Raw genomic sequence first — 23062 nt, 5'->3', positions numbered from 1 at the left:
CCGAAATGATGATACTCCTTCGAAGGAAGGGAGTTTTAGTTATCCCTTACTTGGACGATCTCCTGATAAGGGTAAGATCCAGAGAACAGTTGGAGGTCGGTGTAGCACTATCTCAGGTAGTGTTGCGACAGCACGGTTGGATTCTCAATATTCCAAAATCGCAGCCGGTTCCGACGATTCGTCTTCTGTTCCTAGGGATGATCCTGGACACAGTCCAGAAAAAGGTGTTTCTCCCGGAGGAGAAAGCCAGGGAGTTATCCGAGCTAGTCAGGAACCTCCTAAAACCGAGCCAAGTCTCAGTGCATCAATGCACAAGGGTTCTGGGAAAAATGGTGGCTTCCTACGAAGCAATCCCATTCGGCAGATTCCACGCAAGAATTTTCCAGTGGGACCTGCTGGACAAATGGTCCGGGTCGCATCTTCAGATGCATCAGCGGATAACCCTGTCACCAAGGACAAGGGTGTCCCTCCTGTGGTGGTTGCAGAGTGCTCATCTTCTAGAGGGCCGCAGATTCGGCATTCAGGACTGGGTCCTGGTGACCACGGATGCCAGCCTGCGAGGCTGGGGAGCAGTCACACAGGGAAGGAATTTCCAGGGCTTATGGTCAAGCCTGGAGACATCACTTCACATAAATATCCTGAAGCTAAGGGCCATTTACAATGCTCTAAGCTTAGCAAGACCTCTGCTTCAAGGTCAGCCGGTGTTGATCCAGTCGGACAACATCACGGCAGTCACCCACGTAAACAAAGCAGACTTCCTCAGCAGACACGACCTCCACCCGGGAGAGTGGGGACTTCACCCAGAAGTCTTCCACATGATTATAAACCGTTGGGAAAAACTCGACAGGTATTGCGCCAGGTCAAGGGACCCTCAGGCAATAGCTGTAGACGCTCTGGTAACACCGTGGGTGTACCAGTCAGTGTATGTGTTCCCTCCTCTGCCTCTCATACCCAAGGTACTGAGAATTATAAGATGGAGAGGAGTAAGCACTATATTCGTGGCTCCGGATTGGCCAAGAAGGACTTGGTAACCGGAACTTCAAGAGATGCTCACGGAGGATCCGTGGCCTCTACCTCTAAGAAGGGACCTGCTCCAGCAAGGACCCTGTCTGTTCCAAGACTTACCGCGGCTGCGTTTGACGGCATGGCGGTTGAACGCCGGATCCTGAAGGAAAAAGGCATTCCGGATGAAGTCATCCCTATCCTGATCAAAGCCAGGAAGGATGTAACCGCAAAACATTATCACCGCTTTTGGCGAAAATATGTTGCGTGGTGCGAGGCCAGTAAGGCCCGACGGAGGAAATTCAACTGGGTCGATTCCTACATTTCCTGCAAACAGGAGTGTCTATGGGCCTGAAATTGGGGTCCATTAAGGTTCAAATTTCGGCCCTGTCAATTTTCTTCCAAAAAGAACTAGCTTCAGTTCCTGAAGTTCAGACGTTTGTAAAAGGGGTACTGCATATACAGCCTCCTTTTGTGCCTCCAGTGGCACCTTGGGATCTCAATGTAGTTTTTGGGTTCCAAAAGTCACATTGGTTTGAACCACTTAAATCTGTGGAGTTAAAATATCTCACATGGGAAGTGGTCATGCTGTTGGCCCTGGCCTGGGCCAGGCGAGTGTCAGAATTGGCGGCTTTATCCTGTAAAAGCCCTTATCTGATTTTCCATTCGGACAGGGCGGAATTGAGGACTCGTCCTCAGTTTCTCCCTAAGGTGGTTTCAGCGTTTCACTTGAACCAACCTATTGTGGTGCCTGCGGCTACTAGGGACTTGGAGGACTCCAAGTTGCTAGACGTTGTCAGGGCCCTGAAAATATATGTTTCCAGGACGGCTGGAGTCAGAAAATCTGACTCGCTGTTTATCCTGTATGCACCCAACAAGCTGGGTGCTCCTGCTTCTAAGCAGACTATTGCTCGTTGGATTTGTAGTACAATTCAGCTTGCACATTCTGTGGCAGGCCTGCCACAGCCAAAAATCTGTAAATGCCCACTCCACGAGGAAGGTGGGCTCATCTTGGGCGGCTGCCCGAGGGGTCTCGGCTTTACAACTTTGCCGAGCAGCTACTTGGTCAGGAGCAAATACGTTTGTAAAATTCTACAAATTTGATACCCTGGCTGAGGAGGACCTGGAGTTCTCTCATTTGGTGCTGCAGAGTCATCCGCACTCTCCCGCCCGTTTGGGAGCTTTGGTATAATCCCCATGGTCCTTACGGAGTCCCCAGCATCCACTAGGACGTCAGAGAAAATAAGAATTTACTTACCGATAATTCTATTTCTCGTAGTCCGTAGTGGATGCTGGGCGCCCATCCCAAGTGCGGATTGTCTGCAATACTTGTACATAGTTATTGTTACCAAAAATCGGGTTATTGCTGTAGTGAGCCATCTTTTCTAGAGGCTCCTCTGTTATCATGCTGTTAACTGGGTTCAGATCACAGGTTGTACGGTGTGATTGGTGTGGCTGGTATGAGTCTTACCCGGGATTCAAAATCCTTCCTTATTGTGTACGCTCGTCCGGGCACAGTATCCTAACTGAGGCTTGGAGGAGGGTCATAGGGGGAGGAGCCAGTGCACACCAGGTAGTCCTAAAGCTTTACTTTTGTGCCCAGTCTCCTGCGGAGCCGCTATTCCCCATGGTCCTTACGGAGTTCCCAGCATCCACTACGGACTACGCGAAATAGAATTATCGGTAAGTAAATTCTTATTATTTTATGACAATTAACTTTCTTCCTAGTTTCAGTTTATGCATGTAATGTAAAGTTACAGGACTTTATCCGGGCTTCGCCCACTCTGTGGAATGCCCTCCCACGCACTGTAAGACTCGCCTCTAGTCTCCAAACCTTTAAACGTTCCCTGAAAACTCACCTCTTCAGACAAGCCTATCAAATTCCAGACACACCCACATAACCTTCAGTGCTTCCCTATCTAATTACATCCTCTGTACAGTATTCATAACATCACATATCTTGTCTTTCTTTAGTCTCATACCCTCCTGACATTTGGCCAACTTTGCGGGGTAATACAACCCATTAAGAACCTAGCAATCTGGTGGACCATTATGCAATAGATAGCATCTATCCTTGTGTATCTATGCCTATTTCCCTATAGATTGTAAGCTTGCGAGCAGGGCCTTCCTACCTCGATGTCTTTTTACCCAGTTTTGTTCTATTACTGTTCTAATTGTAAAGCGCAATGGAATATGCCTAACTATATAAGAAACTGTTAATAAATAATAAATAAATAATAGTTGATAGCACCCCCTGAATACATTGAGCATTGTCCATGATATAAGGGAAAATTGACCGTTGGCGCTCCGAGAAGATCTTCTTCAACAAGGTCCCTTCGTCTATCCAGACTTACGGCTGCTGTTTTTAATGGCATGGAAGTTGAGAGGGAGGTCTTAGCTTGAAAAGGAATTCCCGATGTGGTCATTCCTACTATGATTCAGTCCAGGAAGGCGGTCACATCTTGACATTATCTGATATGAAAGAGATATGTTTCGAGGTGTGAAGTTGTCTCCTGCTGAGTTTAAGCTTGGACGCCTTTTGAGGTTTCTACAGGGGGGAGTGGGCATGGGCTCGCTGAAGGCTCAGATTTCTGCCTTGTCCATCTGTTTTTTCAGAGCTAACTCGCAGTCCTTCCAGAAGTTCAGACCTTTCCAGCCACTGTTTGTTCCACCTACGGCTCAGTGGGATCTGAATGTGGTCCTAGATTTTCTACAATCTTCTTGGTTTGAGCCATTGCAGAATGTGGAAGAGAAATTCTTGACGTGGAAGAGTCTCGGAATTAGGGGCTTTGTCATGCAAAAGTCCCTATCTTGCGTTTCACAAGGACAGAACGGAGCTAAGCAGTCGTCGGACGTTTCTGCCTAAGGTGGTCTCCGCCTTTCATATTAATGAACAAATTGTGCTTACTGTTCTGTCTAAAGATTTGCCTACTCCAAACTAATTGGATGTTGTCTGAGCTTTGAAGATTTATGTAAAGAGGACGTCTCGATTCCGAGAGTCTGATTCTCTATTTGTATTGTACGATGTGAGCAAGATTGGATGCCCTGCTTCGTTGTATCAAGCTCATTATTCAGCAGGCTTAATTGCCTAGGCGGATGCGCGGGGGGGGGTCTCTGCATTGCAATTATGCGGGTTGAAACACTTTTGTGACCATTCTGGGAGCTTTTCAACGTCCCCATTGTACTGAGTACCTTCCCCAGTAACCCCTATGAATGTAAGAGAAAGTAGAATTTCTGCAGCGGGGTACACTGTGTTCCACAGGGAATACATTGGGGTGTAGAAATGGATCTTGATCCAGAGGCTCCAACAGGCTAAAGCTTTAGACTGTCCCAGGATGCATTGCAGGGCCTCCTCTATATAACCCTGCCTCCAGGCACGGTGAGCTCAGTTTTAGAGTTTGTGCCTGCATAAGCAGGTCACTTAACAGGGGGGTCTGAAAAAGCTATTTAGAAGACTTCAAGGTCTGCCGCACTTCATATGTCAGTGTGACATACTGTGCTGCGGCTCCATCACCTCCCCAGCGGTGTCGCATACTCCCGCTGGCTCTGTTCCCGGGTACTTGCGGCGGAGGCGCTCCGGTTCCTAGGCACACCACCGCAGACGCTCTCCTGGATCGCGTGGCTTCTACTAAGGGAGGAGGTAAGGGGGTTCCCTAGGCAGGACCCGCTATTAAATCACGTTCCATTTGCAGTCTCCGGAGACGGACCGCGACGTTGGCGTGGACACTGTGGCCGTACAGGGACCCCGCTATGTCCACCAGGGCAGGGGAGCACAGGTCGGATAATACATTATCCATGTTTAATAAGGCTTCATAGTACCAGGTGGTGAGGACCAGCATAGGGGATAAGGCGCTTGACCTGAAGCCAATCCCCCAGCTTCGGTGCGCCATCTACTGCTGGTGTTCCCGCCCTGGAGCTGCCTCACACTCTCACTCCCTGACTGAGACTTTGGGTGCCATCTTCTCCCAGAAGCTACGACTGGTCTCTGGGACTGCAGGGCAAGGTCTCCTCTGTAAATCCGCCTGATTTATCAGCTCTATGATTCTACAGACACTTAAGTATTCTACATGTCATTTTGACGTGTACCCCTACCAGAATATATTGTACGAGTATTCTGATATATACGTCCGGTCTCAGACTGCGCATTGTGTTTCTCTCTCTCGCGCAGTTTTATTTCTCAAACGTCCTAGAGGATGCTGGGGACTCCGTAAGAACCATGGGGTATAGACTGGATCCGCAGGAGACATGGGCACACTATAAGACTTTCAATGGGTGTGAACTGGCTCCTCCCTCTATGCCCCTCCTCCAGACCTCAGTTAGACTCTGTGCCCAGGAGTGCCTTGACACACACTAGGGGAGCTCTACTGAGTTTCTCTAAAAGACTTTATTGTTAGTTTTTTTTATTTTCATAGAGACCTGCTGGCTACAGGCTCCCTGCATCGTGGGACTGAGGGAGAGAAGTCAGACCTACTTCTGCTTAATTCAAGGGTTCTGCTTCTTAGGCTACTGGACACCATTAGCTCCAGAGGGTTCGATCACTTGGTTCGCCTAGCTGCTTGTTCCCGGAGCCGCGCCGTCACCCCCCTCACAGAAGCCAGAAGAAAGAAGCCGGGTGAGTATGTGAAGAACAGAAGACTTCAGTGACGGCAGAAGACTTCAGTAACGGAGGTACGGCGCGGCGGTCGGGCTGCGCTCCATGCTCCAACACACCAACGGCACTCACAGGGTGCTGGGAGGAAGCGCCCTGGGCAGCAAGTTACTGAGGCTTAAATCCGCTGGAGGAGATGCATATTAGGTGCCTGGACACCGTGTACGATCCCCCGCCAGTATAAACCAGCGGCCACGCTGCGCGCCATTGCTCACTCGCACAGCGGCTTTGCAATGGTGCAGGGCGCAGGGGAGGGCGCCCTGGGCAGCAATATAAACCTCTTTGGGTGTGATAAAATGTGTATACAGTGCGTGTGCACTGTATACGGACCCCCGCCAGCATACAAAAGTATTTTTAATAGAGGGGCTGAAGCGTGCTGAGTAGGGGCGGGGCTTAGCCCTCACACAAAGATTAAGCGCCATTTTGTTCATGTCCCCGCCAAAAGCATGTATATAGTGCACACGAGGGGGGCACAGTGTGTTAGTGCTATATAGAAGGAAATATGGCACTATATTAAATAATGGGCATGTAATCATTATTTGTGTGCATTTATCTCTGTGTGTTCCCTGTCAGATATACCCACTGTAGCTTTTTAGTCAACACGTGTTGACATGCGTGAGTGTTCTGTCACAAATAGCTGTGGGGATCATTGTCTGCTTCGCCGACACCTGTTGGTGCTTGATTCGGTAAATGCAGCATCAGCAGGTCGGCAGTTGTATGCTTGTTAAAAGTAAACACTGTTTGGGAGACACAGTAGTATGTGGGTGGCCCTGTCGGCACGACTGTTATTACTGGGTTTAAATTAACATGTTGTAACTGCCGTATACGTGTGTGTGTGTGTGTGTGTGTATATATATATATAATATATATATATATATATATATATATATATATATATATATATATATATATAATATTTTTTTTTTTCATTCAGCATTTCATGCCTGCCTTGCAGCACCGAAACGTCGGCCTTGCTTAGGCATTCTGTAATTCTTTTATATGCTTCAGTAAAAACTTCTATTCAAATTTGAGTGCCGCAGTCTCCACGTTTGCTATCCATCATCTTTACTGAAGGCACCAGGAAGCAACTTTTCCAGCACGGAGTGACGGTTCGTACCAGTATATTATTTATATATGTATATATATATATATATATATATATGTGTGTGTATATATATGTGTGTGTGTGTGTATATAATATAGTACAGATCCATGTGCCTGTACCTCAAACACAGATATGGTAGTGTATGTGGGGAAGTGTTCTTAAAATTATATATGTATACTTCCCTCGGACCTCTCGGGGTTGCAAGAATGTTATTTGGCGGCCTGGACACTACTCCCTGCTGTTGACTAATACTAGGTTTTCTGTCGACCATAATGTTTCCTGGTAGATCCACAACTGGGGCATATATACACACACACACAGAGAAAAAACCACAGCACTCACCACACCAGAAGCGGGGCACAGCTATGCACTTACCACTCACAGGGTGGGGTGCATGTAACACAGCACTCTCCACCACAAAAGCGGGGTACACAGCTGTACTTACCACTCACAGGGCGGGGTGCATGTAGCCCATGACCACATCGCTCTAATAAATACAAACAAAGAACCCAGCACTCACCAAAGTAAACTCACTTATCCTCAACAATTCAATAAATAAATGATGGGGGTTTAGTTAGTAAGAGCTAACCATAGATTAACCCCATCATATATCATGGGGTTAATCTATGGTTAGCTCTTATTAACCGTGGCCACTAGCTTTCTTATGCACCCCTGTGTGGACTTTATTATCCTGAACCTGTCTCAGCTGTTCCTTAGCAATCATCTTTGAGCCAGTGCAATAGGTGACTAGTGTGCCTTTAAATGCCATAAAGTCTGTGGCAGGTACACATTAAATCTAGCAGGCAGATGAGTTGTGTAACAGCAGTGAAGTAGTCAGGTTTTAAGACTCTGTGATAGTGTAGGACCTGCATGAAGGTGGGGTACCTTGAAAATCGGTATGCAGGCTTCCGTGCATTGGCCAATCCACCAACTAAACCCCCATCATTTATTTATTGAATTGTTGAGGATAAGTGAGTTTACTTTGGTGAGTGCTGGGTTCTTTGTTTTTATATATATATATATATATATATATATATATATATATATATAGATATAGAGATAGATAGATAGATATAGAGATAGATATAGAGATGGATATAGATAGATATATATATAGATATATATATATATATATATATATATATATATATATAGATATATATATTATAGATATATATGTATATTATAGATATATATATATAATATAGATTTAGGATATGTGCGTAATTGTGTATTACATTATGTATATTCATGTTATGATTTAAATGAATGCTGAAGTAATAGTATTCCATCTCATGTGCTGGTCGCTCTGTTGATAAAGCTAGGTCGGCCGTGTCAAGTTGGTCTCAGATCCTCTCAAGGAGTCCGAATGTTTATTCTTTTCCCGCCGCGGATAGAATACTGCGAAAGTCAACTCCTGGTCGACACGGGGCCCTGTCACAAAGGATCGTATACAGGAAGCTAAGTGATATTTTATTTCTATGCTTTGAGCTTATTTGCATTACATGCACATGTGGGAGTGTTTATAGTCGGAAAGGCCTCCGATAGAATTAACCTAAAGAGAGTAGAGGTTGTTCCTTCTGTTGGTTCTTCTCTATAACATTGCGGCGGCTGCCGTACGTATACAGGAGGTGTGGCTGGGGGAATGCTGAGGCTGACTCCGAGAGATACTGGAGTTTTTCCCTGGGACGGTGTACCGCTGTTTGGGGATGCCTCAGTTCAGTCAATCCGGCGGATACTCCTGGTAAATTTAACTTTGTGAGTTAGTCTCCTTCACAACGGTTGGTGACGCATTCTTTTGTGGGATGCAGTCGTTTTAACCGGTTTGATACCGTTCTCTTTTCCTTTTTTGTGCGGACAGTGGAAGGTGAAAAGGTAAGAGTTCTGCAGCCTTGTTAGGTTCGCAGAAGCGAATGTCGTTTTCTGTTTCTACCACATCCATCACATGTCGCAGAGTCTATCTGGCTGGAGGCCACTCTGGTGGGAACTCGTCTACTACTTTTCAGTCAGTCCGGGATTAGACTAGGACCTGTGAGTTAATTATAAAATCCAAAAGGGCATTCTGGCGTTACAGATGTTTCCCCTCACTGATTTTTCTAATAGATCTTGCCGTTTCCCCTCTGGAAGGGGAGGTAGTACACGACGCAATACCAAAGGTGCGTCAGGTTCAGGTCATTGTCCTGCTGTCCCTGTTTAAAAAAAAAATAAAAAAAAATAGAGGTTTAAATGCGTTGTTCTCCGCATTCAGATTACCTGGGTGGATGTTCAGGATTGTCTTTACCATTTCACCGGAGGGATGGCAGTGGGATGGTATTCTTTCAATAGTAGGAGCCATTCTGGTTCTGTACTGGGACACTCTCCTGATTAAGGCGAGGTCAAGACACCAGTGGTGCAAATCGTTGTTTTCTCTCTGACTGTTCTTCAACACAGAGGAAGGCTGTTATTCCCAACGACGCAGACGTCGGAGGTGGGTATCAGAGTAGATACGTAACGGTTAAAGTTCTGTGGGTTCCTGTGGAAAGAGGTCTGAGGATCTGGAGTCGGATCAGATTTGCAGTGACAATCCATCAATATGTTCCGTTGATGAGGAAGATGGGTGTGGCCTAGGAGGCCTTTTCGGTGAGCAGGTCAAATGCCAGAGTGGTTTCCACAGGGCCAGTTGGAAATGTGGTCCGGATCTCGCCTGCGCATGCGTCTGAATATAATCCTAATGGCCAGGTTTTTGCTCCTGTGGTGTCGGCTCAGTTCTCACCTCCTAGAGGGACGAAGGTTCGGAATACAGGATGAGATCCTGGGGTCCATGCATGCAGATCTCCGAGACCGGGGAGCAGTCCTTGCACGGGAAGTATTTCCAGAGGAAAAGGTTGTGCTGGAAGGCTTGTCTGCAATAAGCTTTCTTGAATTAAGAGCTATTTTCAATGAACATATGCTTCGTGATCTGCGCGTGTTAATTCTGTCGGACGACTTGACAGCAGTGGTGTACGTAAGCCGCTAAGGCAGAACAAGGAGTGAAGCGACAATGAAAAAGTTTTCCGCTGGGTGGAAAGACTGGTAAACGCTGAGAAATAGATTCCTCTGCAGACGCGATCTCCATCCGAGAGAAGTACGGTCGTCATAGAGAAGTTTTCGCTGAAGCGTCAAGTCGTTGAGCAGTGCCTCAATTGGACATGTTGGCATCTTGCCTCAACGAGAGATCTCGGAGATATTGTTCCAGGTCGGAGGACACTCAAGCTATAGCAGTGTAGTGTTCACTCTAGGAGTGAAAAGGGGCAGGGCGCCGGACTCCGGGGGCACATGTGTGTTCGGCCACGCAAATTAGGGGGCGTGGCCACGCCTACATCATTTTAGGGGGCGGTGCGGCCCACAGACGCTACTATAGAGAGCATCTGTGGCCGGCGACGTCACTGTTGGGGGCGTGCCCAGCACCTCCGTCGGTGCTGGGCTTCCCCCAGCTCTCTCCCAATGCGTGAATGGATGCCGCGCGCATGCGCACAGCATCTATACACGCCGGGAGGGCAGGAAGCGGGCGGCTGTTCTAGCAGGGCGCCGCAAAAGGGGCAGGGCGGGTTTTGCCTGCTAAAAAACAGGCAGGGCGCGGCGCCCTGCTAAAACAGCCTAGAGTGTACACTAGCAGTGGACGTCCTCGGGACACCTTGGGGGTGTTCAGTTGGTCTATGTGTCCCCTCCGGTTTCACTCTTCTGACGGTGATAAACGTAAGAAGAACAAAGGTTCAGGGGATCCTCATTGTTCCGGTCTAAACGAGGAGGGCTTGGTATCCAGTTCTTCAAGATTTACTCGTAGAAGATCCCTGGCCTTTTCCTCTACGTGAGGAACTGTTACAACAAGATCCGGGCGTGTTTCAAGACTTACCGCGGCTGCGTTTGACGGCGTGGCGGTTGAACGCCATATCCTAACCAGAAAGGTTATTCCCAGTGAAATCGTTTCCACACTTCTTCGGGCTAGAAAAGAAGTAACGGCAAAGCCTTACCACCGGGTTTGGAGAAAATGTGGGTCTTGGTGTGACTCCAAGAAGGCTACTACGGAAGTTTCAACTGGGTCGTTCTTCTCCATTCTTTGCACGCAGGTGTGGGTGCAGGCCTAAAGTTAGGCTCCATTTCAGTGCAGCTTTGGCCTTGTAAATTTTCTTTCAAGGAAGAATTGGCAACTTTTCCGGAAGTTCGGACCTTCGTGGAAGGAGTACTGCACATCCAACCTCCATTTGTGCCCCCTTTGGCACCGTGGGACCTTGACATGGTGTTGTGTTTTCTTGTGTCAAAATGTTTGGAACCTTTATGAAAGGTTGTGTTAAAGTTTCACTCTTGGAGAGTGGTCATGCTTTTGGCTTTGGCGTCCGCAGGGCAGATGTCGGAAGTAGCGGCTGGGTATCACAAGAGCCCCTGTTTGATCTTCCAGATGGATAGAGTGGAATTGAGAACTCCGGATGATCGTTCTGCCAAAAGTGGTTTCGGTGTTTCGCAGAAACCTGTCTAGTTGATGCCTGTGGTTGCTTAAGCATTGGCTGATTTAAGGTCTCTCTATCTAGTCAAGGCTTTGAATATTTATGTCGCCAATTTGGCTCAGATTGGGGAATCTGAGGCTCGGTTTGTCCGGTATGTCCCAGCATGATTGGGGCGCCTGCGTCTCTGCAGTCTGTTACACGCTAGATCTGTAATACAATTCGGTGTGCTCGTTCTACGGCTGGATTGCCGTTACCGAAGTCGGTGGTGACCCATTCTGCTAGGTAGATGGGCTCTTCTTGGGCGGATGCCCGAGGAGTCTCGCCGGTTCAGCTTTGCCGAGCGGATACTTGGTCGGGTTCAAACACTTTGGCTAAGCTATACAAGTTTGATACCCTGGCTGATGGGGACCTCATGTTTGCTCAATCGGTGCTGCAGAGTCGTACGCACTCTCCCGCCCGGTCTGGAGCTTTGGTATAAACCCCATGGTCCTTACGGAGTCCCCAGCATCCTCTAGGACGTTTAAGAAAATAGGATTTTAATACCTACCGGTAAATCCTTTTCTCTTAGTCCGTAGAGGATGCTGGGCGCCCATCCCAGTGCGTACTGTGTCTGCAATTATTGGTTATGGTTACACTCTTGTAGTGTTTCTTTTCTGTCAGGCTGTTGCTGACGTTGTGCATGCCATGGCATGCGGTGTCTTATTATTGGTTGTGTTGACACACTGTTTGTGTTACATATTCTCTCAGCATCTGGCTGTGTATTGTTCATGCTGTGGGCTGGTGTTCTTTTGAATGCCACGTTCTGCGGTGTGTTCGTGGTGTGAGCTGGTATGACACTCACCGTGTTTAAACAATAACTCTTTCCTCGAAAATGTCCGTCTCCCTGGGCACAGTTTTCTAACTGAGGAGGAGGGGCATAGAGGGAGGAGCCAGTTCACACCCATTGAAAGTCTTATAGTGTGCCCATGTCTCCTGCGGATCCCGTCTCTACCCCATGGTCCTTACGGAGTCCCCAGCATCCTCTACGGACTAAGAGAAAAGGATTTACCGGTAGGTATTAAAATCCTATTTTTCTGACTAAAATAATTATCTGTATTGTGCCTGTATCTGCTGTGTGAATTTCACTTTCAGTGTATCACAAGCTATAGCTATCACTGTATTCTGTACCCTTGGGGACTAGGTGCGTCAGGGTCTATCATATAGTGCTGTGCAGTATTTACAGTTAAGTGTATTTTACTGTGTATTTCAGTCACATCATACCGCATTTATTCTCTGCTTGTGTTTTTCATTTTTCACACATAAATAGGGGATTTATTTGCAGGTATTATATTTGTCTGGCTATATCATACTGTCACGCTCTAAGGTATTCACTATAATGTCTACCACAAAGTGCGGGAAATCCGTGGATGCTCCTGCATCATGCAGCGCATGCACCAAGGATTTGCCTGAGGGGGAAGTTTTGAAGGATGGTCTGTATAATATGTGCCATACATCTCCCAGTCAGCCCGTTGCTCCTGTAGCCAATCAGAAGCCACCTTGGGTGGTGTTCTCAAATATGCTTAATACGCTTGTGACACGCCTTACGCCCCCTGTGGGACCTCCTGTGCCATTGCAGCCACATATTGTCCCTATGGTTAATCCACCCTGGGTGGATACTCTGTCTACCCAGATACAACAATTGAATCAATCTTTGGTTAGACAAAAACCTACCCCACGTTCCTCTGCGGTCAAGGGGTCATCTAAGCGGGCCTCCTCCTCCTCACAATCCACTAATATCTCAGATGATACTTCTGAGGATGGGGAGTATACTGATCCGTATTCTGTGGTTGAGGTCATGGAAGGTGGACCTGGACTCCAAAAAGACCTTGGAGGTACTCCCTTTTCTCTATCGTCCTAGTGGATGCTGGGGTTCCTGAAAGGACCATGGGGAATAGCGGCTCCGCAGGAGACAGGGCACAAAAAGTAAAGCTTTAGGATCAGGTGGTGTGCACTGGCTCCTCCCCCTATGACCCTCCTCCAAGCCTCAGTTAGATTTTTGTGCCCGGCCGAGAAGGGTGCAATCTAGGTGGCTCTCCTAAAGAGCTGCTTAGAAAAGTTTAGCTTAGGTTTTTTATTTTACAGTGAGTCCTGCTGGCAACAGGATCACTGCAACGAGGGACTTAGGGGAGAAGAAGTGAACTCACCTGCGTGCAGGATGGATTGGCTTCTTGGCTACTGGACATTAGCTCCAGAGGGACGATCACAGGTACAGCCTGGATGGTCACCGGAGCCTCGCCGCCGGCCCCCTTGCAGATGCTGAAACGAGAAGAGGTCCAGAATCGGCGGCAGAAGACTCCTCAGTCTTCTTAAGGTAGCGCACAGCACTGCAGCTGTGCGCCATTTTCCTCTCCGCACACTTCACACGGCAGTCACTGAGGGTGCAGGGCGCTGGGAGGGGGGCGCCCTGGGAGGCAAATGAAAACCTTTTTTGGCTAAAAATACCTCACATATAGCCTCCGGGGGCTATATGGAGATATTTAACCCCTGCCAGAATCCGTTAAGAGCGGGAGACGAGGCCGCCGAAAAAGGGGCGGGGCCTATCTCCTCAGCACACAGCGCCATTTTCCCTCACAGAAAGGCTGGAGGGAAGGCTCCCAGGCTCTCCCCTGCACTGCACTACAGAAACAGGGTTAAAACAGAGAGGGGGGGGCACTAATTTGGCGTTAGAAATATATAAAAAAGATGCTATAAGGGAAAACACTTATATAAGGTTGTCCCTATATAATTATAGCGTTTTTGGTGTGTGCTGGCAAACTCTCCCTCTGTCTCTCCAAAGGGCTAGTGGGTCCTGTCCTCTATCAGAGCATTCCCTGTGTGTGTGCTGTGTGTCGGTACGTGTGTGTCGACATGTATGAGGACGATGTTGGTGAGGAGGCGGAGCAAATTGCCTGTAATGGTGATGTCACTCTCTAGGGAGTCGACACCGGAATGGATGGCTTATTTAGGGAATTACGTGATAATGTCAACACGCGCCAAGGTCGGTTGACGACATGAGACGGCCGACAAACAATTAGTACCGGTCCAGACGTCTCAAAAACACCGTCAGGGGTTTTAAAACGCCCGTTTACTTTAGTCGGTCGACACAGACACAGACAGGGACACTGAATCCAGTGTCGACGGTGAATAAACAAACGTATTCCTTATTAGGGCCACACGTTAAGGGCAATGAAGGAGGTGTTACATATTTCTGATACTACAAGTACCACAAAAGAGGGTATTATGTGGGATGTGAAAAAACTACCGTAGTTTTTCCTGAATCAGATAAATTAAATGAAGTGTGTGATGATGCGTGGGTTCCCCCCGATAGAAAATATGGGCGGTATACCCTTTCCCGCCAGAAGTTAGGGCGCGTTGGGAAACACCTCTTAGGGTGGATAAGGCGCTCACACGCTTATCAGAACAAGTGGCGGTACCGTCTATAGATAGGGCCGTCCTCAAGGAGCCAGCTGACAGGAGGCTGGAAAAATATCATAAAAAGTATATACACACATACTGGTGTTATACTGCGACCAGCGATCGCCTCAGCCTGGATGTGCAGAGCTGGGGTGGCTTGGTCGGATTCCCTGACTAAAAATATTGATACCCTTGACAGGGACAGTATTTTATTGACTATAGAGCATTTAAAGGATGTATTTCTATATATGCGAGATGCACAGAGGGATATTTGCACTCTGGCATCAAGAGTAAGTGCGATGTCCATATCTGCCAGAAGATGTTTATGGACACGACAGTGGTCAGGTGATGCAGATTCCAAACGGCACAAAGGTGTATTGCCGTATAAAGGAAGAGGAGTTATTTGGGGTCGGTCCATCGGACCTGGTGGCCACGGCAACTGCTGGAAAATCCACCGTTTTTACCCTAAGTCACATCTCTGCAGAAAAAGACACCGTCTTTTCAGCTTCAGTCCTTTCGTCCCTATAAGAGTCATATCTGCCCAGGGATAGAGGAAAGGGAAGAAGACTGCAGCAGGCAGCCCATTCCCAGGAACAGAAGCGTTCCACCGCTTCTGACAAGCTCTCAGCATGACGCTGAGACCGTACAGGACCCCTGGATCCTACAAGTAGTATCCCAGGGGTACAGTTTGGAATGTCGAGACGTTTCCCCTGCGCAGGCTCCTGAAGTCTGCTTTACCAAGGTCTCCCTCCGACAAGGAGGCAGTATGGGAAAAAATTCACGAGCTGTATTCCCAGCAGGTGATAATTAAATTACCCCTCCTACAACAAGAATAGGGGGTATTATTCCACACTATATTGTGGTACTGAAGCCAGAAGGCTAGGTGAGACCTATTCTAAATCTAAAAAAATTTGAACACTTACAAAGGTTCAAATCAAGATGGAGTCACTCAGAGCAGTGATAACGAACCGGGAAGAAGGGGACTATCTGGTGTCCCGAGACATCAGGGATGCTTACCTCCATGTCCCAAATTTGCCCTTATCACTAAGGGTACCTCAGGTTCGTGGTACAGAACTGTCACTATCAGTTTCAGACGCTGCCGTTTGGATTGTCTACGGCACCCCGGGTCTTTACCAAGGTAATGGCCGAAATGATGGTTCTTCTTCGAAGAAAAGGCGTCTAAATTATCCCTTACTTGGACGATCTCCTGATATGGGCAAAGTCCAGGGAACAGTTGGAGGTCGGAGTAGCACTATCTCGGATACTGTTACAACAGCAGGGGTGGATTCTAAATATTCCAAAATCGCAGCTGATCCCGACAACAAGTCTCCTGTGCTTAGGGATGATTCTGGACACAGTCCAGAAAAAGGTGTTTCTCCCGGAAGAGAAAGCCAGGGAGTTATCCGAGCTAGTCAGGAACCTCCTAAAATCAGTGCATCATTGCACAAGGGCCATGGTAGAAAAATGGTGACTTCCTTCGAAGCAATTCCAGTCGGCAGATTTCATGCAAGAACTTTTCAGTGGGATCTGCTGGACAAATGGTCCGGATCGCATCTTCAGATGCATCAGCGGATAACCCTATATCCAAGGACAAGGGTGTCTCTCCTGTGGTGGTTACAGAGTGCTCATCTTCTAGAGGGCCGCAGATTCGGCATTCAGTTTTGGATGTTGGTGACCACGGAGGCCAGCCCGAGAGGCTGGGGAGCAGTCACACAAGGAAAAAATTTCCAGGGAGTGTGATCAAGTCTGGAGATTTTTCTCCACATAAATATAGCTAAGGGTAAATTTATAATGCTCTAAACTTAGCAAGACCTCTGCTTCAAGGTCAGCCGGTATTGATCCAGTGGGATAAAACATCACGGCAGTCGCCCACGTAAATAGACAGGGCGGCACAAGAAGCAGGAGGGCAGTGGCAAAAACTGCAAGGACTTTTCGCTGGGCGGAAAATCATGTGATAGCACTGTCAGCAGTGTTTTCATTCCGGGAATGGAAACTGGGAAGCAGACTTCCTCAGTAGGCACGACCTCCACCCGGCAGAGTGGGAACTTCATGGGGAAGTTTTCCACATAATTGTAAACCGTTGGGAATTACCAAAGGTGGACATGATGGCGTCCCGTCTGAACAAAAAACGGGACAGGTATTGCGCCAGGTTAAGAGACCCTCAGGCAATAGCTGTGGACGTTCTGGTAACACCGTGGGTGTACCAGTCGGTGTATGTGTTCCATCCTCTGCTTTTCATACCTAAGGTACTGAGAATTATAAGACGTAGAGGAGTAAGAACTATACTCATGGCTCCGGATTGGCCAAGAAGGACTTGGTACCCGGAACTTCAAGAGATGCTCACAGAGGACTTATGGCCTCTGCCGCTAAGAAGGGACTTGTTTCAGCAAGTACCATGTCTGTTCCAAGACTTATCGCAGCTGCGTTTGACGGCATGGCGGTGGAACGCCGGATCCTAAGGGAAAAGGCATTCAGGAAGAGGTCATTCCTACCCTGGTCAAAGCCAGAAAGGAGGTGACCGCACAACATTATCACCACATGTGGCGAAAATATGTTGCGTGTTGTGAGGCCAGGAAGGCCCCACGAAGAAATTTCAACTCGGTCGATTCCTGCATTTCTTGCAAACAGGAGTGTCTCTATGGGCCTCAAATTGGGGTCCATTAAGGTTCAAATTTCGGCCCTGTCGATTTTTCTTCCAGAAAGAATTGGCTTCAGTTCCTGAAGTCCAGAAGTTTGTCAAGGGAGTATTGCATATACAACCCCCTTTTGTGCCTCCAGTGGCACTGTGGGATCTCAACGTAGTTCTGGGATTCCTCAAAACACATTGGTTTAAAACCAGTCAAATCTGTGGATTTGAAGCATCTCACATGAAAAGTGAACATGCTCTTGGACCTGGCCTGGACCAGGCGAGTGTCAAATTGGTGGTTTTTTTCTCAAAAAAAGCCCATATCTGTTTGTCCATTCGGACAGGGCAGAGCTGCGGACTCGTCCTCAGTTCTCTCCCTAAGGTGGTGTCAGTGTTTCACCTGAACCAGCTTATTGTGGTGTCTTGCGCCTACTAGGGACTTGGAGGACTCCAAGTTGCTAGATGTGGTCAGGGCCCTGAAAATATAGGTTCCAGGACGGCTGGAGTCAGGAAAACTGACTTGCTGTTATCCTGTATGCACCCAACAAACTGGGTGCTCTTGCTTTTAAGCAGGCTTTTGCTAGTTGGATGTGTAATACAATTCAGCTTGCACATTCTGTGGCAGGCCTGCCACAGCCAAAATATGTAAATGCCCATTCCACAAGGAAGGTGGGCTCATCTTGGGCGGCTGCCCGAGGGGTCTCGGCTTTACAACTTTGCCGAGCGGCTATTTAGTCAGGGGCAAACACGTTTGTAAAATCCTACAAATTTGATACCCTGGCTAAGGAGGACCTGGAGTTCTCTCATTCGGTGCTGCAGAGTCATCCGCACTCTCCCGCCCGTTTGGGAGCTTTGGTATAATCCCCATGGTCCTTTCAGGAACCCCAGCATCCACTAGGACGATAGAGAAAATAAGAATTTACTTACCGATAATTCTATTTCTCGGAGTCCGTAGTGGATGCTGGGCGCCCATCCCAAGTGCGGATTATCTGCATTACTTGTACATAGTTACAAAAATCGGGTTATTATTGTTGTGAGCCATCTTTTCAGAGGCTCCGCTGTTATCATACTGTTAACTGGGTTCAGATCACAGGTTGTACAGTGTGATTGGTGTGGCTGGTATGAGTCTTACCCGGGATTCATAAATCCTTCCTTATTGTGTACGCTCGTCCGGGCACAGTACCTAACTGAGGCTTGGAGGAGGGTCATAGGGGGAGGAGCCAGTGCACACCACCTGATCCTAAAGCTTTACTTTTTGTGCCCTGTCTCCTGCAGAGCCGCTATTCCCCATGGTCCTTTCAGGAACCCCAGCATCCACTACGGACTCCGAGAAATAGAATTATCGGTAAGTAAATTCTTATTTTAAGGGAGACATCCTGTTTGGGGATGATCTGAATAAGATTGTAACTGACGTAGCGGCTGCTGAGACTGCATTTCTCCCAAATACTAATCCTGCACAGAAGGCAAAGAGTACCACTTTTCGTTCCTGTCGAACTCAAGGGAAACCAAATGGTCAGGCATACCTGAGACAAACTCGTGCTCCCCAAAACCACGAAGCCGAAAGCAAAACAAGCCTGGGCTGCCCGTCAGCCTGCTTCCAAACATGACAAGCCAGCCGCATGACTGGGTGGGCCTCCCCCTGGAGGATCCCAGGGTTGGTAGCCGACTTCTGCAATTCACCCAGGTCTGGTTAAAGACCACTTCAGACGCATGGGTGTGAGATGTCGTCTCTCGCGTGTACGCAGTTTCTTTTAAGAGACGTCCCCCTCGCCATTTCCGAACGACGGTTATCCCTTCGGACCCGTTGAAGACGCAAGCTCTACATCTGGTTGTGCATTCTCTTCTGGATACAGGAGTGGTAGTGCCGGTACCCCTGTCCCAGAGAAGTGGAGGATACTACTGGAACCCTGTTTCTAGTCCCGAAACCCAATGGGTCTTTCCGGCCTATACTCAACCTCAAATCACTGAACAAATTTGTGAGTGTCTCCAAGTTCTGTATGGAAACGCGATTGGACTGGCCATGGAACCCGGAGATTAAATGGTATCCCTGGATATACAAGATGCCTATCTGCATATACCTATTGCCATATCGCATCAGCAATATCTGTGGTTTGCTATTGGCAACCTTCATTATCACTTCCAGGATCTGCCGTTTGGACTGGCCACGGCCCCTCGGATCTTCACCGAGGTTATGGCCGTGATGACTGCTCATTTGCGTCGTCAGGGAGTCAGGATCCTGCCGTATCTGGATGACTTGATGATCCTGGCGAACTCCCAAGATGTCCTCCTCAGTCATGTACAACTGACTGTAAACTTCCTACAAGCCCACGGGTGGCTCATCAACTGGAAGAAGTCCTCGCTGGTCCCTGCTCAGAGCATGGTGCACGTGGGGTACTGCTGGACACACACAGTCAAAGACTGTTTGTTTCTGTTTCCAGAGAAAGTCCTGAAACTTCAGAACGGAATAAGATGCTTCCTCTCTCGCCCAAGAGTGTCGATACACTCGGCGATGCAAGTACTAGGCCTCATGGTGTCGGCGTTCGACATGGTAGAGTACTCTCAATTTCATTCCCGCCCTCTACAGAGTTTAATCCTTTCCAAATGGTATGGCTGCCTCATCGGATCAGGTCTCAAATGAGCACCTTGACTCCGGAGGTTCGTCTGTCGCCTACCTGGTGGCTACAGGACCAGCAGTTGAGCAGGGGCCGTCCCTTCTGGATTCCCAACTGGGTCGTCCTGATTACGGATGCCAGTCTGAGGGGTTGGGGTGCCGTGCTGGAGCAACACTCTCTCCAGGGTCGGTGGATCAGGGAGTAGTCTCTCCTCCCGATAAACATTCTGGAATTACGGGCAGTGTTCAGTGCTTTGACTCTTGCCCTGCCTGATTACGGATGAGGCCTGTTCAAGTACAGTCAGACAAAGCCACCACAGTGGCTTACATAAAGCATCAAGGCGGCACTCGAAGCCGCATGGCAATGATGGAAGTGTCAAAAATCCTTTGTTGGGCAGAATGCCATCTGCCAGCAATATCGGCAGTGTTCATTCCGTGGGTCCTCAACTGGGAAGCGGACTTCCTCAGTCATCAGGACTTGCACGCTGGAGAGTGGAGTCTTCATCCAGAAGTCTTTCAACTCCTAGTGGACAAGTGGGGCCTACCAGATGTAGACCTGATGGCATCTCGACACAATCAAAAAAGTTCAGGTATTCAGATTAGGAACAAGGGACCCTCAAGCAGCATTGGTGAACTCACTGGCAATTCCATAGAACTTTCGGCTGCCCTACATGTTCCCTCCAGTGACACACTCCTGCACAGGGTACTACGGAAGTTCAAGCAAGAATTAGGAATACTACTTCTAGTCGCACCAGTGTGGCCCAGACGGAATTCGTTCTCAGACCTGCAGGTTCTATCGATTTTTAAAGCGTCCTCTTCTACTTCCTCAACGCCTAGACCTCCTCGTTCAGGGCCCTTGTGTCTAACCGGATCAGGCCAGACTGGCTTTGATGGCGTGGCTCTTAAAGTTGCACTCCTGAGGGCCAAAGGATTCTCTGAGGCAGTTATCCAAACTATGCTAAAGGCCCGCAAACCGGCTTCTGCACGGATTTATTATAGGGTCTGGAATTCTTATTTCAACTGGTGTGCTGCTAAGAATTACGATGCTTACTAGTTTAGTGCTTCCAGACTTCTGGCTTTTTTGCAACAAGGCCTGCATTTAGGACTTCGTCTGGCCTCTCTCAAGGTTCACATATCTGCCTTGTCGGTGTGGTTTCAGAGAAAAATTGTGTCTATTCCTGACGTTCATACATTCACTCAGGGCGTACTGCGGATTCAGCCTCCCTATGTCCTACTGTGGGATCTATCTGTTGTCTTGAATGCCATGCAGGAGTCTCTCTTTGAACCTCTTGAGTCAGTGGACCTTAAATGGCTTACGGTTAAGGTCCTTTTCTTATTGGCTATTGAGTCTGCCAGAAGCGTTTCGGAATTGAGCGCTTTGTCATGTCTGCCCTTTTTGATATTTCATTGTGATCGTACAGTTCTCCGAACTCGTCACGGTTATTTGCCTATGGTGGTGTCCTCCTTTCACCTAAACCAAGAGATTGTGGTTCCGGCCTTCATCTCTTTGGATGTGGTAAGGGCTCTCTGTGTTTATGTGGAGAGGACTGCCTCTATCAGGAGGTCAGATACCCTTTTTGTACTTTTTGGTTTCCACAAACGTGGCTGGCCTGCGAATAAGCAAACCTTGGCCAGATGGATTAGAATGGTGATTGCACAAGCTTATGCGCAGGCTGTGCTCCCGGCTCCTGCTGCTATTAAGCCCCATTCTACTCTGTCTGTTGGACCTTCTTGGGCAGCCCGCCGTTGCGCTTCCGCAGAACAATTGTGCAAGGCGGTTATGTGGTCCTCAGTGAACACGTTCATTAGGTTCTATGCCTTTGATATTTTTCCGCCTCCCAGGATGCTCCTTTGGATGCTGGTTTCTCATACCCACTAAGGTGCATCCCCTCCCTTGAGGAACTGCTTTAGGACATCCCCAATGTATTCCCTATGGAACACAGTGTACCCCGCTGCAGAAAAGGAGATTTATGGTAGACTTACCATGGTTAAATCTGTTTCTGCGAGGTACACTGGGTTCCACAGGGCGCCCACCCTGACGCACTTAGCTTCTTTGGGTTTGTATGGCATTAGCCGCTGGTTCTAACCTTATGTTTTTTTCCCCATAAATTAATATAAATGGTATACATTGTATAACTTAGTTATCAGATAATTTGGCCTCTGAGATCCACCTGTGTTAATGATACCCAAAGTTACCACTTTTCTCTGATATTTCACCTGGGGGTAGATTTACTAAAGCTTCTAAAAGTGAAGAGTGGTGGTGTTGCCCATAGCAATCAGTCAGATTAGATGGCATTTCTCTATTGCATCCTAGAAAATGATAAATTGAATCTGATTTGGTTGCTCTTGGTAATACCACCACTTTCATTTAATGAAGTTTTAGTAAATTTACCCCCTGCTGTCCACCTCTGTGTTACTATGTGTTGACCTTCTCTTCTTGGATGGCATAATGCTTCCTGAAACTTGTTTCCACTCTTTCTTCCCCACCCTCTTCCCTCTGTCTGCGATTCCTGCATTTGCTTATTACTTTTGATTGTATGCCTTTCGTATGCTTTTCATTTTTTATGTATACAATTGTTCTGTTTGAGTCTTGAAATTTAAAAAAAATCCTTTTATTTCAGCCTAATTTCTATTCATCCACAAACGACAGAGTGAGGAGAGATGCCCACTGAAAGTGGAAGCTGGGCAGCTGCGCGGCAGACGAAGCAGAAACGTAAATCTAACAGTCTGACTTTAAAACGGACAAACAGCTCTGAGCAAGATCGACCCAGCTTACAAAGAGACATGCTGGAGGGACAGGTCAGTGTCTCATCTTTGCACAATATGGAACTGGCAAAAAACTATGGGGTCCATCCAACTAACCGTGAAGGAAGGGAGTTGGCACTTTGTTAAAACGCTGGCAGTGGCACTGCATCGGGTACCCTTCACGGCCTGCTCGCAGTCCCATAGTTATGTGCAAGTTCAGGCTGCCGTAAGGTGCGGCTGTTGCCATGCTGATTCGCACCCATAATGTATTCACAGTTAATTAGATTGACCCCTATCTTTGATACTGATGTAATTAGAGAACAGGGGGCAGATGTATTAACCTGGAGAAGGCATAAGGAAGTGATAAACCAGTGATAAGTGAAGGTGAAAAACACACCAGCCAATCGGCTCCAATATGCAAATTGACAGTTAG

At 47.8% G+C, this 23062-nt stretch overlaps 1 protein-coding gene across 5 annotated transcripts in view; it reads left to right on the top strand.

The window, feature by feature from the left end:
- WDR37 (WD repeat domain 37) overlaps positions 1-23062 on the top strand; it is a 400784-nt gene that overhangs the window by 13708 nt on the left and 364014 nt on the right. For 4 of the 5 annotated variants that reach the window (XM_063922159.1, XM_063922156.1, XM_063922161.1 and 1 more), the window contains exon 2: positions 22506-22683. In XM_063922159.1, the coding sequence (XP_063778229.1) occupies positions 22546-22683 (138 nt within the window). In that variant the 5' untranslated portion in view covers positions 22506-22545. Of the gene's footprint in view, positions 1-6584; positions 6760-22505; positions 22684-23062 lie in introns of all 5 variants that reach the window. The other variant, XM_063922158.1, reaches the window with a different exon arrangement.

Source organism: Pseudophryne corroboree, chromosome 5 (assembly GCF_028390025.1).
Source record: "Pseudophryne corroboree isolate aPseCor3 chromosome 5, aPseCor3.hap2, whole genome shotgun sequence".
Classification (NCBI taxonomy): Eukaryota; Metazoa; Chordata; class Amphibia; order Anura; family Myobatrachidae; genus Pseudophryne; species Pseudophryne corroboree.
The sequence above is the reverse complement of the archived record's forward strand: the minus strand, read 5'-3'. Positions and strand labels throughout refer to the sequence as shown.